This window comes from Podarcis bocagei (genome assembly GCF_964188305.1).
Source record: "Podarcis bocagei genome assembly, chromosome: 4".
Taxonomy (NCBI): Eukaryota; Metazoa; Chordata; class Lepidosauria; order Squamata; family Lacertidae; genus Podarcis; species Podarcis bocagei.
Window position 1 is genome coordinate 55,473,963 of NC_138128.1, and position 16,665 is coordinate 55,490,627.

General features: G+C 47.1%; 1 protein-coding gene across 1 annotated transcript; it reads right to left on the bottom strand.

Moving 5' to 3' along the window:
- Positions 1-442: 442 nt before the first annotated feature.
- On the bottom strand, positions 443-16,411 carry SFXN4 (sideroflexin 4). The gene is made up of 14 exons (XM_081193064.1): positions 16,304-16,411; positions 12,904-12,969; positions 12,130-12,204; positions 11,411-11,437; positions 11,257-11,311; positions 10,436-10,461; positions 7,982-8,035; positions 7,800-7,883; positions 7,638-7,700; positions 6,806-6,893; positions 5,272-5,387; positions 3,614-3,699; positions 2,660-2,777; positions 443-1,376 (listed from the first exon to the last, which is right to left on the bottom strand). Exons 1-14 carry the CDS (start codon positions 16,340-16,342, stop codon positions 1,299-1,301), a joined length of 975 nt encoding a protein of 324 aa, XP_081049190.1. The 5' UTR covers positions 16,343-16,411; the 3' UTR covers positions 443-1,298.
- Positions 16,412-16,665: the final 254 nt, after the last annotated feature.

A 16,665-nucleotide genomic window follows, 5' to 3' on the forward strand; every position in this document is an offset into this window, starting at 1 on the left:
GTAAGAGAGGCCTCTGTGTGTGTGTGTGTGTGTGTGTGTGTGTGTGTGTGTGTGTATCTCACACACACACCAAAGCCTAATCAGAACACAATCAGGATCCTGTTGATAATCATACTATTTACATTTGTACTAATGAACTGGAGTAGACCCTGCATGGAGAGCAGAGTACAACCTCAGCAAGAGTACACACTGATTCTTCAAGTACTAGTTCCAGATTATTAAGCAGAAGAGCATTTTCCTGCATCTGTATTGCTGGATTAAGCCTGACTCCTGTTTGGGCAGACACAGCGATAAAGCCAGTCCTGTGAGCAGCATGAAACAGGCTACCTTGGCAGCAATAAAACTACGCATAACCTTCTGTTCCCACCTCTTTAAAAAATGCTCAGTACAACTTTATCAGATTGACAGCAGTTGAAACTTTTGAATGAAACATTTGCACAAGTGCACATGTATGAATATTTAATAGATAAGAATGGGGGGACCGGGACCTGTTGCCCTCCCAAGTGTTTCTCCATATGCCAGCTCCCATCAGCTGCAGCCAGCAGGGCCAGTGGTTAGGGTGATGGGTGTTGTAGTCCAGCAACAGCTGGCAGGTGCCATATTGGCTGCTACTGCTCTAGTTCCTCTACCCCAAACACCTCTCACAGCACTTTAAGCACCTTCATTCTATGCAGAAAATACTTCCCTTATTGAAAGCTGCTCCCAAGCCACAAGCTGTGAACGGTTTTGTGACGAGGTAGGGAAGTTTGTGGGGCCCACGCCACAAGCTACAACATTCTTGCCATAGGGTAAACCACAGTACAATTTGCATAGCCTTTCTGAAGCTTTAACCAGGATCCAGCTCAATCAGGGAAGCAGCTTAAATTTCACCAGAAGGTAGTGATCACATAATGTTCTCTTTAGTGAAGTCCTCTGAAGTTGGCAGTCACTGAAAGCATCACTGGGTGCCTGGGGGGACTTTAAATTGTCCTTTTGTTCTCTGCCACAGGCTTTCAATGGATACACACAGGTATTTCACACAATTAAACCTTTTCCCTATTGAAGGGCATTAGTAATATGTTGGGAGTTTTCTCAACAAAATGTAGTTTGTTCTTTTCATACATGATTGCATCAGAAGGTAGATATTTTGCATTAAACAGATATACAGAAGATGGGTCTGATCAAATGTTGATTCATATCTTTCAACATAATCATCAGCTTCCTAGGTGAAAGATACCAAAATGTTCACTTCTGTAAGTTTGAATATGCAACTTCGATATACCAGGAACAGCAGTCCTGGTCATTATCAAGTGCCCACATTAAAGTCCTTTGTAGTAGAAGACTTCTGTTTCTTCCGTGGAAGCGGCTATTTCAGGTTCAAGATCACTTGTTTTTATCTGGAAAACAGACATGAAATTCTCACAATTTCAAACCTATTACCAGCTCTTATGTACACCACAGCTCTCTGCACAAGGATAAGTCAATATATTTCCATTAGGATCATCACACAAAATAAGTGTGTTACAGGAATCATATAACACAAATCTTATGCTAGAATCTGTGAAGCATTAGCACTGAAGACAACAGAACTACTCAGAAGTCGATCCCTCTTGAAAATAAATATGAAATATAAATGTACCGAGGAAAGGGTTTCAGTTTGACGTGCCACATTTCAATGCTGTTTCTAGTTACAGGTTAGCAAATACAGTCTCTAGAAGAGGAGACAAACCCCTATATTAACTTGAGAGGTAGGCCCCATCAGCAATTCTCAGAGTGTTTTAACAATCCCTCTTCCCAGGGAACTCTGGGAATTGTAGCTCTGTGAGGAAACAGGAGCCTCCTAACAACTCTCAGCACCCTTAACCAAACTTCTTGTTGGTATCTGTCTGTCTTGGGAGGCAATGGAGTGTGCCTCTGGGGGTGCAGAGCTGTGGCTGCAGAGACCAGAAGCCATGTTTTTGCTGCATTAGCAATACCAGAGTGACGTCGCTGGGGAGCAGGCCTGCACAGTGTCTACGGAGGTCCTAGGCTGCCCAGATGACATGTCCCCCATCTTGGCTTTGCTGAAGTGGTCCAAAGGAAAGCAGAGCAATACATTTGGCACCAGCTTGGGTGCAAGAGTTGCCAGAAGGAAGGGTGCAAGACACCATCCAAATGACTTAGGGACTCCACTCCAGCTTTAACAAACTCCCTGATACTTTGGGGGAAGCCATGACTGTTTAAAGTGGTATAATAGTGCTTTGCAGTGCTTTTTTCTAAAAGTTTAGGGGTACTCTCATTTTCCTACTCATATTGAAATACTGCCCCTCAATGAGACCAAACTTAGATTCACAAAATGTTTATTTCAAAGGTCCCTCCCCCCCTTTTTAAGGTATCTGACTTTCAGGAGACACAACACCCCCTATGCCAAATCTGCACCTTTTATGTGGAAGTATTTGAAAACTTAGTCATCATATCAGGCCCTGTGCTCCATCCAGGTTTTCTTATCTCTTTTCCCCATAGCAACTCATATTTAAAACACAGCCATTCTAGGGACACTGGGAGCTGCTACAAGGAAAATTCCAAGGAGCCACATGCAAACCCAGCTTGGGTAGATTTCTGCCTTTCTGATTCTTTCAATGCCTTTTGCCCTTAAGACTGCCAGCAGAGATTTGCAAAGAGAACAGAACGCAAGAACTACCTTGCCAATCGGTGGCATCCAACTGAGCGAAACGGGGACCATTCCTCCAAGGACTGCAGCTGTCAAAACATATCTCAGCGGATTCAAAACAAATGGATTTCGAAGTAAACTGCTTGTGCTGCAAAAGATATTGCATGGGTAGATTATTATATAGCATGGTACCATATAGGCGTCTGTATAACCAGTCACAAGCTCTCTTGTATGGAATCACAGAATTGTAGAGTTGGAAGGGAACACGAATATCATCTAGTTCAACTCCCTGCAATGCAGGAATCTTTCGCCCAACACGGGGCTCAAACCCACAACCCTGTGATTAAGAGTCTCATGCTCTACCAACTGAGCTTTCTGAGGAGCAGGAGTGCTGGAAGACATTTGGAAGAATAGCTCAAAAAGGCAGCTATGAGCTGCTGCTAATCCAACACTGTAGGGACAGTTGTCTCATCCTTCAAGGCATTTAAGTTGAAGGGAACATTACGGTCTTTCTCCTGGGTCAAAGTACAAAGTGTTCTATTATCTCAGGCTTTTACCACCTGTGAGTTAACATTCCCATGGTTATGCTCAAGGTAAAAGTGTTCAGGTTAGAGACCCACGATACCTTCTGCAGAATGTGAGGAAATCCCTGAGGTTAGCCTACTGCTGTGAGAAGATGCAGAGACTTCTAAAAGTCAGTGGCTTGCTTCTGTCTCCGAATCTGTGGCCCTCCAGGTGTTGCTGGACTACAACGCCCATCATCCCTGACCTCTGGTCATGATGTCTGAGGATGATGGGGAAGACAATATCTGGAGGGCGACAGGTCGGGGCAGGACTCATGTTCGAGAATGACGCCACATTCTCTCTCTGATCCAAGAAATGTGAAGAAACTTGCAAGAGGCAGAAATAAGAATAGCTGTGGACCACTCCAGTAGCAAGGTAATGAGAGTTTTGTTTAAGGGACCTATGCTGAAGATGCCTTACCGCTTTAAGAGCTGAAGAGCAACCTCTGGAAAAAATATTGCTGTACCAAACATTACTGCTCGGGATAGCGCTGTTTGTTCCACAGCCTAGGGAGAGTGAGAAAACACACACAGAGGTAAGTAAATGTCACAATACAGATTTGTGTACTTATGCTGCAATCTGTCTAACAATCCTGCATTTTTCTATCATACAAAAATATTAGGAAGGTGCATTTGTTTAAAAAGAGGCTCAAAGTGGCACAATGGGGGTGGGAGGGAAAACAGGAGAGAAAACGAAAGTCAACGAAGTGAGTTAAGGTGGCAGAACTTACTTGAACTCTCTCTCTCATTACTTTACTAAATTTATCCTAAATGCAGATCTGCTAAGGTAAAAGGTAAAGGACTCCTGGACGGCTAAGTCCAGTCAACGGCGACTATGGGGTTGCAGCGCTCATCTCGCTTTCAGGCCGAGGCAGCTGGCATTTGTCCACAGACAGCTTTCTGGGTCATGTGGCCAGCATGACTAAATCCCTACTAGTGCAACAAAACACTGTGATGGAAACCAGAGTGCACGGAAACACTGTTTACCTTCCTGCTGCAGCGGTACCTATTTATCTACTTGCACTGGTGTGCTTTCAAACTGCTAGGTTGGCAGGAGCTGGGACTGAGCAACGGGAGCTCACCCCAAAACGGGGATTCGAAGCACAAACCTTCGAAGTGCAAGAGGCTCAGTGGTTTAGACCACAACGTCATCTGCTAAGGCACCCCCTTAGCATAGCTGTCAACTTTTCCCTTTTTTAAAGGGAAATTCCCTTATTCCGAATAGGATTCCTCGCAAGAAAAGGGAAAAGTTGACAGCTATGCTCCTTAGCTTCCCTTGTCACAGTGAGGTGCACTAGAATATGGAAAACCTTGTCAGGATTGGGGAACTTGCAGCCCTCCAGATGGATTACGACCCTCATCGACCGTGATTATTGGCTATACTGACTGGGGCTGATGGAGTTGGGATCTAAAGCATCTGTTTCCCCATTGCAGCTAGGAGTTTCCATTACACAAACATGTGATGAATGTTTGGTCGGGTAGGGGATTATTGGGTTGTGAAAAAGTCACAATATGGGACATTAGCTCAGTACTGCCTTGTCTGGACAGTTGCTCTCCAGCATTTCAGACAGGGGTCTCCCCCAGCCCTACCTGGAGACGCTGGGGATTGAACCGGGGACCTTCTACATGCAAAGCAGATGCTCTACCACCAAGCCATCTCCAAGGCCAGTCTTGCCAGCAGCATAGTCAGCTATGGAGCAAGCAGCCAAGTCCTTCTTGGTTCTACCACAAATAGCCATGTCCCAGGTGTCCCACAGAGAAAGAGACAAACAAGATTTTGTCCCCACTGGGGATGCATACTGAACGCACCCCTCTGAAAAAGGCAGCTGGGGAAATGGATGAAATATGAGAAAAGTGAGCAGACAGCCGCAGGAGGCATTGGTGGTGGGCAATCAAGGAGGAATCCCTAAGTGTTACCAGACAGGAAAAGGAGAAGGAAGGATTGAGTCAGTTCAGGCTCTTTTATGTCAAAGTGGTCAGGGGCAGCTGATGAGCACAGGTGCCAGATTTGGGGACACTGCTTCCCACCCCACGAGAGGTTGAGAAGGGGAAGAATGAAATACCTGTTGCTTTTCTTACCTTTTCTCCAGCTTTTTGAGACATCCCAATGACCTGGCCTTGGCTGTCCACGACCTCAATCCCATTCTCATACTCACTGCTTCTAGTTACCATCACATTCAACGCACACAAGAGGGCTGCAAAAGAAAAGGAACACAAACATTTGTCTAAAAGTAGGTCACTGGTGATTTTTACGTTCACACGTATTCAGGCAATTCTGAGTGCTGTTGCCAAGTCCATTTATCTCACAAGAAGCCAGACTTCCCAAAGGATTACTTTCAGCCTTGATGGCAATACAGTGGTACCTCAGAAGCTGAAGGGAATCCATTCCAGAAGTCCATTCGACTTCCAAAATGTTCGAAAACCAAGGCATGGCTTCAAATGGGCTGCAGGAAGCTCCTGTAGCCCATCGGAAGCCACAGAAGTCACATCGGACATTCAGGTTCCAAAGAACGGTCGCATCTCACTTACGGTATTTGATCGTTCGGGAGCCAAAACGTTTGACTCACAAAGTATTCGGGATCCAAGGTACGACTGTATCCTTAAAACATGAGGCCACCTGAGCCTCAAGAGATAGCAAAGAACCCAGGAGTACCCCCAAGCCATGTACCTGCTCCTTCAGAGGGAGTGTAACCCCATGAAGAGCAGACAACCTCCCACCCATCCAGTATAGGGAACTGCCCACTAACAGTGCCTCAGTCTGGTCAGGATTGAGCCTCAGTTTTTTGGCTCTCATCCAGTCCATTATCAAGGCAGGACAACCATGTTCAGGCTTTCCATGTCTGGGAAGCTTGAAAATTTATAGTTACTCATCTGCAGCACACTTCCTGGAACATTTAATATCCCAATGCTGCCACCAGCTCAAGGGGACAGGGACCAGTTTCCAACCAAACCCCTGCGCTGCAAGGTAGTAAACTGCCACCACTCCTGTTTGCCATCCAACCACTCAGGCCCACGAGACAGCGGAGTGAATGGTTTAGATCAGGAGTCAGCAACCTTTTTTCAGCTGTGGGCTGGTCCACCGTCCCTCAGACTTGTGGGGGGCCGGTCTATATTTGGGAGGGGGGGAATGAACGAATTTATATGCCCCACAAATAACCCAGAGATGCATTTTAAATAAAAGGACACATTCTACTTACATGCTGATTCCCAGACTGTCCGTGGGCCAGATTGAGAAGGTGAATGGGCCACATCTGGCCCCCGGGCCTTAGGTTGCCTACCCCTGGTTTAGATCCTTTATCCCAGGGGTGGCCTACTCCCATGAGGCTGAGATCTACTTTCTGAATTAAAATCTGGCAGTGATCTACCCCTGTTTTGGGGGGGTTCAGCTCAAAGTTGTTGAGCTTCTGTGGGGGAAGCCAGTGATCTACCCCTGACGTCCAGTGACCTACTGGTAGATCACAATCTACCTGTTGGACGTGCCTGCTTTATCCTGTTTGGAGGCAAGTAAAACCATCAAGTCAAGCAAGTGCCCATTCCCAGTCTTAACCATGGAGAGTTTGAAAGAACAGCTTTCCATCTGAAAGGTTCTTGAATGATTTTCTTGTTTTCTTACCTGTAAGTGGGCCAGGCATGAAGTTCCTGAAGACGCGCTGCCCGGAAGGACTCAGATTATAACGAGTTACAAAGTAGTGAGGAAGAGCCTAGAGACAAAAGGCTGTATTCTTTTATTTATTACAACATATATATCCCACCTTTCCTGCAAGGGAGTTTAGGCAGAGAGACTGTGACTGGCCCATGGACACACAGTGCGCTTCATGGCTGAGTGGAGATTTGAACTCTGGTCTCCAAGGTCCTAGATTAATACCACTCTCTCTGTGAAGAAGGATTGACTGTTAAACCACTCTGGGAATTGTAGCTTGAAGTGGGGGGTGGGGCAGGGACTAGAAGTTTTCTAGCAACTCTCAGCACCCTTAGCAAATCACAGCTCCCAGAATTCTTTGGGGGAAGTCATGACCGTTTAAAGTGATATTGTGGTGCTTTAATGTGTGGTGTGGATCTGGCCTTGCATTTCCTGCTATATAGCAGCAAGTCAGATTCAAAACATGAGAGGGAGTCGTAGAGTTAGAAGGGACCACAAGGGCCACCTAGTCCAATCGCTTACAATGCAGGAACCTTTTGCGCATCAAAGGGCAAATGTGAGGCAAAGGCAGCCTTCCCAGGCCACACACCACCCCCAGACACACCTGCTCTCCCTAGACCAAACCCCTTACCAGCTCTGAGACCCTCAGATGTTTTTGCCTGGCTGGAATGTGATAACGCTTCTTTTGCTTGCTTCAATGGAGGAAAGATGGGGGGTGCAAGTGTGTGCAGAAAGCAGTCTACTGTAAAAAGGCAAATGCCCCCCCCCCCGAAGGGAATGTGGTATAAAATTTGGTAATACGTACTCCCATGCAGGAGGCATATGTGATTGCCCCAAAGGAGAGAAGTAATTGCTTTCGTGAAAACACCTATAAAAAACAAACGCACAATCAGAGGAAATTCATTATCCACAATGCTGGCACAATTCACCTCATACGGCCTTTTAAAAATACATAGTTATGTTTTACCATTTCTGTAGTTTTCTTCTCGTCTTGTTTTGGAGCATTCCCATTTGCCAAGCTGACTCCAGAGATATAGTAATGGAAAAGGAACTGCAACATTCAAGACGACAAGCACGCAACCTCAACGTTAGTTAATACATCCACTAATAAATATATGACAAATTAACAGAAAATTGATTGCTCGTTACCTGGCAAATAAAAGCTGACGATGTTTTTCTGTGTGGTAATAAAGTAACGACAACCTGTGAATAAAATGTCATAAAGGGGGATAAGTACTGACAATCTCATAAGGACACACTTCAGCAACAACAATTTGGATAGCGCAGGTGATAATTTTATGTTTTGCTGTCGCACCTAAGCAGCTTCCCACCCTCAGCAGATGTTGCCTGACTAACTCCCATCATCCTCATTAGCCCTGCTGGCTAGAGCTAATGGGAGACACTGAAGTCCAACATCTGGAGGACCACAGGTTAGCCACTCTCAACCTAAAGCAGGGGTGAGGAACCTGTGGTCCTGCCAGATGTTGCTGGACTATAACTCCCATAATGTTGATGGGAGATGAGAGTCCAACAATGCGGAGTCAGCCAGCCTTTCCTAGAGGGGTCCTCCAGCTCTGTTGATGAATTAAGCTGATCTTCTGATTTGTGATGCATCTTGTATTTTAAACAATGCGATTTTATTTTTGGCTTCATGCTCTTCACAGCCTCTTCCCTCCCCCTTAATGTTGATGGTATACAATTTCTGCAAATAGAAGGAGAGGTTTCCCACTCCTTATTTAAAGGGACTGATCCAGAAGCAATACACACTGGCCAATATCTCTCCCAGCTCCAATGTTATCAGCAGCAATATGGGAGCTACAGAAATGTGGTTGCGCCCAGGCCGCATCAGCAACATCTGAAGGAATTAAGATAACATTGATAGGGTGGGGAGCTAACAACACGCTTCTTATGCTAGCATTCTTCTCACCCTGAGGCCCACATCACCCATGGCTGTCAAACACTGCCTGAATAGTATAGCAGCCACACCATACAGCATAATGTAGCTAGGCTTCAATTATGGCCATTCACACATTACAAAAGCTTTATAAGCTGCACACATTATAACCTGCATAAATTCAGCATATACAGGAATCCTCTTGTGTGACAATTTACATACAAGGTTCATGTACGCTTACCAAATTCAACATGCTTACAGTACGTACGCAAGGGATGCATTTCCATGGAATGCACTCCACACAAAACCTCTCTCCATCTACTGCAATATTCAGAAATAAAGGGTGCCTAGTGGAAGTTTTGCCATAAAACACATCTTAAGTCCACATGCTGTTTGGAGCTACAATGTTGTTGTGCAGAGTGCTTCTGCTCAGTGCCCCAACCTATCAGCCACACCCCCTTCCAGGATACTTCATTGCAATTCCCTTTCTCTAAGCTTCCCACTTCCTCCTCCCCACAACAGCAATCAGTGCCCTCTGATTATGCTCAGTCCTTGTTGGGCTGTTTGCATTCTCTCCCACCCCATGTTCCTTTTTTCCCATAAAGTTTTCTGTACTTCCGAAAAAACCCGCTTTCCCCGAGCCTGTTGACACGAGCTCGTCGTTTGTGGGTGGTGCTTGTTTCAGCAACAAAAGGATAGGCATTCCAACTGTGAGTTCACTATTAGTGCACATGTGTGTGAATATATTCCAAGTCTTTATAGGCCCTGGATCATAGAACCGTAGAGATGGAAGTGACCCTGAGGATCATCTAATCCAGGCAAAGGGAACCTCGGCCCTCCAGATGTTTTGGGACTACAACTCCCATCATCCCGAGCTAACAGGACCAATGGTCAGGGATGATGGGAGTTGTAGTCCCAAAAACATCTGGAGGGCCAAAGATTGCCTATGCCTGATCTAATCCAACTCCCTGCAATGCAGGAATATGCAGCCATCCTATACTGGGATTGAACCTGCAATCTTGGATGTTCTCAGCACTACGCTCTAACCAACTGAGCTATCCAGGCTGACATGTCAAAACAAGTGCAATTGCAGTTGCTGAGTCGATAGCTGCTTCTTTCACTAGTGCATGTATGTTCCACTGACATAACGTTAGAATGGCCCTGCTTAACCAGGCCAGTGCCCACCTAGCATCATCTTCTCATGGTGGCCAATGAGAAGCCTGCAAGCAGGAACTGACCAGCAATAACGCTCTCTTCTCCTACATAGTATTCAGAAGCAGGCTAACTCTGACTCTAGAGTTAGAGCTTAGCCACTGCAGGTAGCAGCCAACGACACCCTTAATCTCCCTGAATTTGTCCAATCCTCTTTTAAAGCCATCCTAGCTGGTGACCATCACTACCTCTTGCAGGAATGAAAATTGTTTTCCTTTAAATGACACACACACACTCTCACACATACACACACACACAAAATGATTTGTAGCACATCATAACCATAGACTACACAAGTTAATCAGTTAATGTGGGTGAAACAAACGACTGGTGGCTGAAGAGTCCTGCCTTTTGGGGGAAGGCAGCGAACCAGACTTCTCCTTCAGTAGCTCTTTTAATGTGGAATCCACTCAATCTGTGAGATTCTGGACTACAGCAAGGGGAAACTGGCATATTTATCGCTCACAGACACTCTGGAAATGACAATCATTACTCACCAGTGGAGCATAAATAGGCAGGAAAGCTGAAGAGAGAGAGAGAGAAGGAATATTTTTTTTAATTCAGCAAAATCAACTGTTATGTAGGTTGTCTCGGTGGTCTAACTGAGGCCCCTATACATTTAAAGCAGTACCATACCACTTTAGAAAGTCATGGCTTCCCTCAAAGAATCCTGGGAGCTGTAGTTTGTTAAGGACGGTAAGAGTGGTTAGAAGACTCCCCCCCCCAATCCCCCTCACAGAGCTACAATTCCCAGAGTGGTTTAACTGTCAGTGCCTCTCCCCAGTGAACTACGGTAATTGTAAATTCTGTGAGTGGATAGGCACCTCCTAACAACTCTCAGCACCCTTAAATTACTGCTCCTAGGATTCTTTGGGGACTATTTATGAGATCAGTGGAGTCATTTATGGAATAAAGGGAGCACGATAAGAAAAGGAAGTCAGTTATTAGAGCGAAAAATGCAAAAACAATGACACCTTATGAACCAATTGTTTATGTGAGGGGAAATGCAATGAACTTTCCACACATTTCTTGGAACCAGCACCTTCCAAGTGACTAGAAGGCAAGTACATTTAAATGAAAACTGAGGTCTCCATATCTAACACACATATCCATCAACTGCACAAAAATGATTACAGGTTGCATGTTGCCTACTACCCCAGCAGCGGTAATAAAGGCATTTAAGAAGCAACTAGCACAAGTTCCACCGATACAATTTGCTAGTAAGTGGAACAGTATTTATATTACTCAGGATAACAAGCCACAAATGTTGTATAAGCATATAAACAGTTTTTAGTAAAAACTATGTATGGAAACTGACCTGGAGGCCTAAGTAAGAAAGGAATTGTTTCGCCAGTGCAAGGATGTACAGAGGCCTTCAAGGAGAAAAGCAAACAGGAAACCCCAAAGAATTAGGATATGTTTTTTTTAAAATATCAGCTAAAAGAATACCTAGACATGTTATAAAAACTCACCAAACTTAGCTTCCAGGCGTCTCTTATCTAAGCATTAAAACAAAGGGATTTTTTAAAAATCATTTAGAGTAAGTTTTGTTGCATATCATGTCCCTGTCCCACCCGCACATTATGTTTTGAGTTTTCAGGAATATGCTTCCAACATTTTACCACAGCAGTAGAGATTCAACCAATAAATTTTTTGCCCAAGCAGCCTGTGGAAGACCTCTCAGCTAGATCCTGTAGAAACCATCAGGAACATGGAAGACAGACTTTCCAGGGATGCTGTAATATGCTCAAAACAATTTTGAACAAGGAGCAGACATTCCACTGAAAGGCTTCTAGCCTTCTGTCGGTTCCCTGACAAAACTGAGGTGCCATCTACTCTTTCTAGCTGTTATTCCAGGGATGATCAGGTCGCACATGGCACATGACAATTTACACACATCTTAACTGGCCCTGAAATTCCCTCCTGCTGTAAAGTACTGAAACACACTAACTACAGGAGCAGTCCTTCCATACCCAGAAAGCAAGAGTCACCCCCTGGTGCAAAATGAAGACATTTGGGCCACACTGCATCCCCAGTTACCCCCCCCCCACTTCTCACACAGGTGTTGGGAAGATATATGAGATGGGTGAAAAATCTTCCTGTCGCCCTGTTACTTTGCATACCGCAAATGGTAATTAATTACAATATACTGTATACATAATGTTGTTAGTGGAAGAAGAAGGTCAGATACCTTTTTGTCCTGCCAGGACTCTGCGATGTTTTCTTTACTAGTTGGCAAAAGGGTTCTGGATATGGCAATTTCCTTCTGTTTTACAAGGAAAAGCAGAGAGGTAGGGTCACACACACAGTTTCTAAATCTGCTTCATCATCTACCTGTATTCAAACTGTACTTTTGGCAGAGGGGGTTGGGTTCAAAGCAGCTGCCTCTCATTTAGATCAGGAGAACAGCAGCTCGTGGCGACAGGGTTAACCCCCCTTTTTTGTCCCAGAGCCGCTGCTCTGATCAGCACTGACAGCCCTCCATATCCTCGTGGGGAAATCAGATGTCAGGAGATCAGATCACAAATCTTCCACATCACATATAACCCATCACTGGGTGTGTGTGTGTGTGTGTGTGTGGAATAATTATATAAGCTCCACACACAAAACAGGCAGATCCATTTTTAGAGGCTGAGAATTTAAAGTTGGGACTCCTATGCATGCTTACTAGAAAGTTCCACTTAAATCAATGGAAATAATAACCAGTAGAGCACCCCTGGGAGTAAACAGGCATAGGTGTGCCATGCAAAGAGATGTGGCAGCCCGGAGGGAGGCGGAAGAGAAACAATTGGGGGGAAACCAGTTGGGGGGGGGGAACTGAAGGTGGGGTGAAGCAGAAGAAAACCAGGCCTTCACATTTCTAGCCTGGCGTGACATTCAAAATGCAGACTGAGAAACATGGTTGATCTAGCATTAGCTCTTTATCAATGTCAAGGTACAAAAATTAAATAGATAAGCTACTTACATTTGGTATAAACAGGAGCGTAGGGTCCAAAATATCTACCCAATGAAGAAACCTTTGAAAAAAGGTCTAAAGAAAGAGATATGCTTTTTGAGTATTCAGGTATTTTGTGAAGCCGTTATTCTTAAACCAAGCATAGGTAGCCAATAATCTGTGCCCGATACCTAATTCTATTTGCATCTTAAACACTTCTTTTATTTCAACTTCCTAAACTGCTCTCTGTCTCTTTATTGTGCTAAAGCAACACAAAAATAAAAATTAAAAATTAAAAATTGTCCAATAGCACTTTAGAGACCAACTAAGTTTGTTCTGGGTATAAGCTTTCGTGTGCACTGTTGGCCACACACTTACCTAGTAAAAAACTAAAGTGGTGCCTCGCAAGACGAAATTAATTCGTTCCGCAAGTCTCTTCGTCTTGCGGTTTTTTCGTCTTGCGATGCACGGTTTCCCATAGGAATGCATTGAAAATCAATTAATGCGTTCCTAGGGAAACCGCCTTCGGACCAGGTCCGGGGACAGTCTGCCCCCGGACCTCTTCTGAAGGCTGGGGGGGGGACAAGGGCTTTTCTTCCCACCCCCAGCATTTTAAAAAACCCTGGGACAGCGGAGGACTTCTCCGCTGTCCGGGGCAATCTTAAAATGCTGGCGGGCGGCATTTTAAAATCGCCCCGGACAGCGGAGGACTTCTCCGCTGTCCGGGGCGATTTAAAAGCCCCTGGGAAGGCAGGCAGGGGGGACAAAGACTTTCGCCCCCTGCCCGCCTTCAGAAGGTGTTCCCGCCCCCCGCCCCACTTCGGAACAGCTTTCCGAAGTGGGGCGGCTGGGGCAGGTGTCCCCGCCCCCCCTCCCCACTTCGGAACAGCTTTCCGAAGTGGGGCGGCGGGGGCAGGTGTCCCCGCCCCCCTCCCCACTTCGGAACAGCTTTCCGAAGTGGGGCGGCGGGGGCAGGTGTCCCCGCCCCCCTCCCCACTTCGGAACAGCTTTCCGAAGTGGGGCGGCTGGGGCAGGTGTCCCCACCCCCCCTTCGGAACAGCGTTTTAAAATGCTGGGGGTCGGCAGCGAAGCGCTGCCGACCCCCAGCATTTTAAAATCTCCCCGTGTCCCGGGAAGATTTTAAAATGCTGGGGGTCGGGCTGCCGACCCCCAGCATTTTAAAACCTTCCCGGGACACGGGGAGATTTTAAAATGCTGGGGTTCGGCAGCGCTTCGCTCCCGACCCCCAGCATTTTAAAACCTCCCCGGGACAGGGGGAGATTTTAAAATGCTGGGGGTCGGCAGCTAACGCTTCGCTCCCGACCCCCAGCATTTTAAAATCTCCCCGGGACAGAGACTTCTCTGCTGTCCCTTGGAGATTTTAAAATGCTGGTGGTCGGCAGCGAACGCTTCGCTCCCGCCCGCCAGCATTTTAAGATCGCCCGGGGCAGGCGGGGGGGAAGGCAGGACACGGGGAGATTTTAAAATGCTGGGGGTCGGCAGCGCTTCGCTCCCGACCCCCAGCATTTTAAAACCTCCCCGGGACACGGGGAGATTTTAAAATGCTGGGGGTCGGCAGCGCTTCGCTCCCGACCCCCAGCATTTTAAAACCTTCCCAGGACACGGGGAGATTTTAAAATGCTGGGGGTCGGCAGCGCTTCGCTCCCGACCCCCAGCATTTTAAAATCTCCCCGGGACAGGGGGAGATTTTAAAATGCTGGGGGTCGGCAGCTAACGCTTCGATCCCGACCCCCAGCATTTTAAAATCTCCCCGGGACAGAGACTTCTCTGCTGTCCCTTGGAGATTTTAAAATGCTGGGGTCGGCAGCGAACGCTTCGCTCCCGCCCGCCAGCATTTTAAGATCGCCCGGGGCAGGCGGGGGGGAAGGCAGGCGGGGGGGAGCAAAGACTTTTGCCCCCCCGCCGGCCTTCAGAAGAGGTCCTCTTCTGAAGGCTGGCTGTGGGCAAAAGTCTTTGCTCCCGACCGCCAGCATTTCCCTATGGGCTTTCGTCTTGCGATGCAAGCCCATAGGGAAATTCGTCTTGCGAAGCGCCTCCAAAACAGAAAACCCTTTCGTCTTGCGGGTTTTCCGTCTTGCGAGGCATTCGTCTTGCGGGGTACCACTGTACACTGAACACAGTTGGGGAGGAATACATGGGACGGTGTCGTACAAAGCACCATTCACAACTATTAGTACACACTGGAGTTTTGTTTTTTAAATGTGCACCCAAATAAAAATCCATGTCTCCCAAGCCATGAACCCAAGCTGTGAATTAACATATTTTCCCCAAATCAACCTGGCCACATGACCCGGAAGCTGTAGGCCAGCTCCCTCGGCCAATAAAGCGAGATGAGTGCCGCAACCCCAGAGTCAGCCACGACTGGACCTAATGGTCAGGGGTCCCTTTACCTTTACCTTTATCTCCTTGGCAGCTAAGTGAACTGGTCAATACATTTTAAGATGTTACAACAGATTTTCCAACAACCCCAACATGTGAAGTGTTAACTGCACTTGAGAATATTCACATTCAACAAACTACTAACTTAGTTTCTGCTTTCTGGAGTATCCCAGAACAGGTATCAGCAGGACACAGTGAGTACGGTAAAGGTAAAGGGACCCCGACCATTAGGTCCAGTCGTGACCGACTCTGGGGTTGCGGCGCTCATCTCGCTTTATTGGCCGAGGGAGCCGGCATACATGTGGTCATGTGGCTAGCATGACTAAGCCGCTTCTGGCGAACCAGAGCAGCACACAGAAACGCCGTTTACCTTCCCGCCGGAGTGGTACCTATTTATCTACTTGCACTTTGACGTGCTTTCAAACTGCTAGGTTGGCAGGAGCGGGGGGCCGAGCAACAGGCGGACACCCCGTCGCAGGGATTCGAACCGACGACCTTCTGATCGGCAAGTCCTAGGCTCTGTGGTTTAACCCACAGCGCCACATACTTTTGAGTGGGCATGTATTGGACTGCACTTTTGCAAGCAGTTTAAGATATTTCTTTGGGAGCTGGGTTCGAGGGATAATTGTTACGAATGAGACTGTAGTACACACACGCCGCTTTGTCAATTTACAGTGGGCAGCCTTTCACTGCAATTCATACCGGGCCCCAGAAATTCGGGTTTCACAATCTCCTGCACGCAATGGGAGCAAGGCTCTCTCTGAACGCTGCAAGGCTCCCCTCTGAATAGACGTGCGTGGTCGAGACATGCATAGGATCGCATGAGAGAGAAGTGTCGGCAAATCAACGCAAAGGGAGGAGCGATGGGCGATCGCCGCCGCCCGCTTGCAAACGCCATTCAGTCCTCCCTGCCCTTTGCACAGTCCGCCCTCCTCCCTTCCACCACATGCTTCCCTCCGACCTTCTACTCGCCGCGATCTGCAGCAACCCCCCGCCGCCGCCCCATAACCCCTGCGCTTCAAAGTCATACTTGGCCCTCGCTTCTCCAGAACTGCCAGTTCAAATCCATGAGGCTCAGCGCGCAACGCCGGAAAGCGTCTGCTCCGGAAAAGCTTCGGCGGCGCACGAGCGGAGCCCACTTCCCTTCTCTGCTCAGGCCCAGCCTCTCGCGCGAAGCGTATTCTGCGCGGCTGGATCGAGAGGCTTCTGCCTTTACCTATGAATGGCTAGGGGAGATAGTTTTTGCTTTGCCGGTCAAAGGCGCAGGGAACTGCGGCAATGCTCTTGCGCATTTGAGAAACAAAACAAAAACGCAACCCCTTTATCGATCTCCAAAGAGGAGCGCGGTTTTATGCTGCTTACCTTTGGAGTAAGTGCCTAGGATTGGGCTGC

What these genes read in the sequence shown, in the direction of transcription:
- SFXN4 (XM_081193064.1), bottom strand. Translation starts at nt 16,342, where the DNA reads ATGGATTTGAACTGGCAGTTCTGGAGAAGCGAGGGCCAA. An exon ending in TCTGGAGAAGCGAGGGCCAA is followed by an intron (nt 12,970 to 16,303) that starts GTATGACTTTGA and finishes CTCTTTCTTTAG; the next exon opens with ACCTTTTTTCAAAGGTTTCT. An exon ending in TTTCTTACTTAGGCCTCCAG is followed by an intron (nt 10,462 to 11,256) that starts GTCAGTTTCCAT and finishes CTCTCTCTTCAG; the next exon opens with CTTTCCTGCCTATTTATGCT.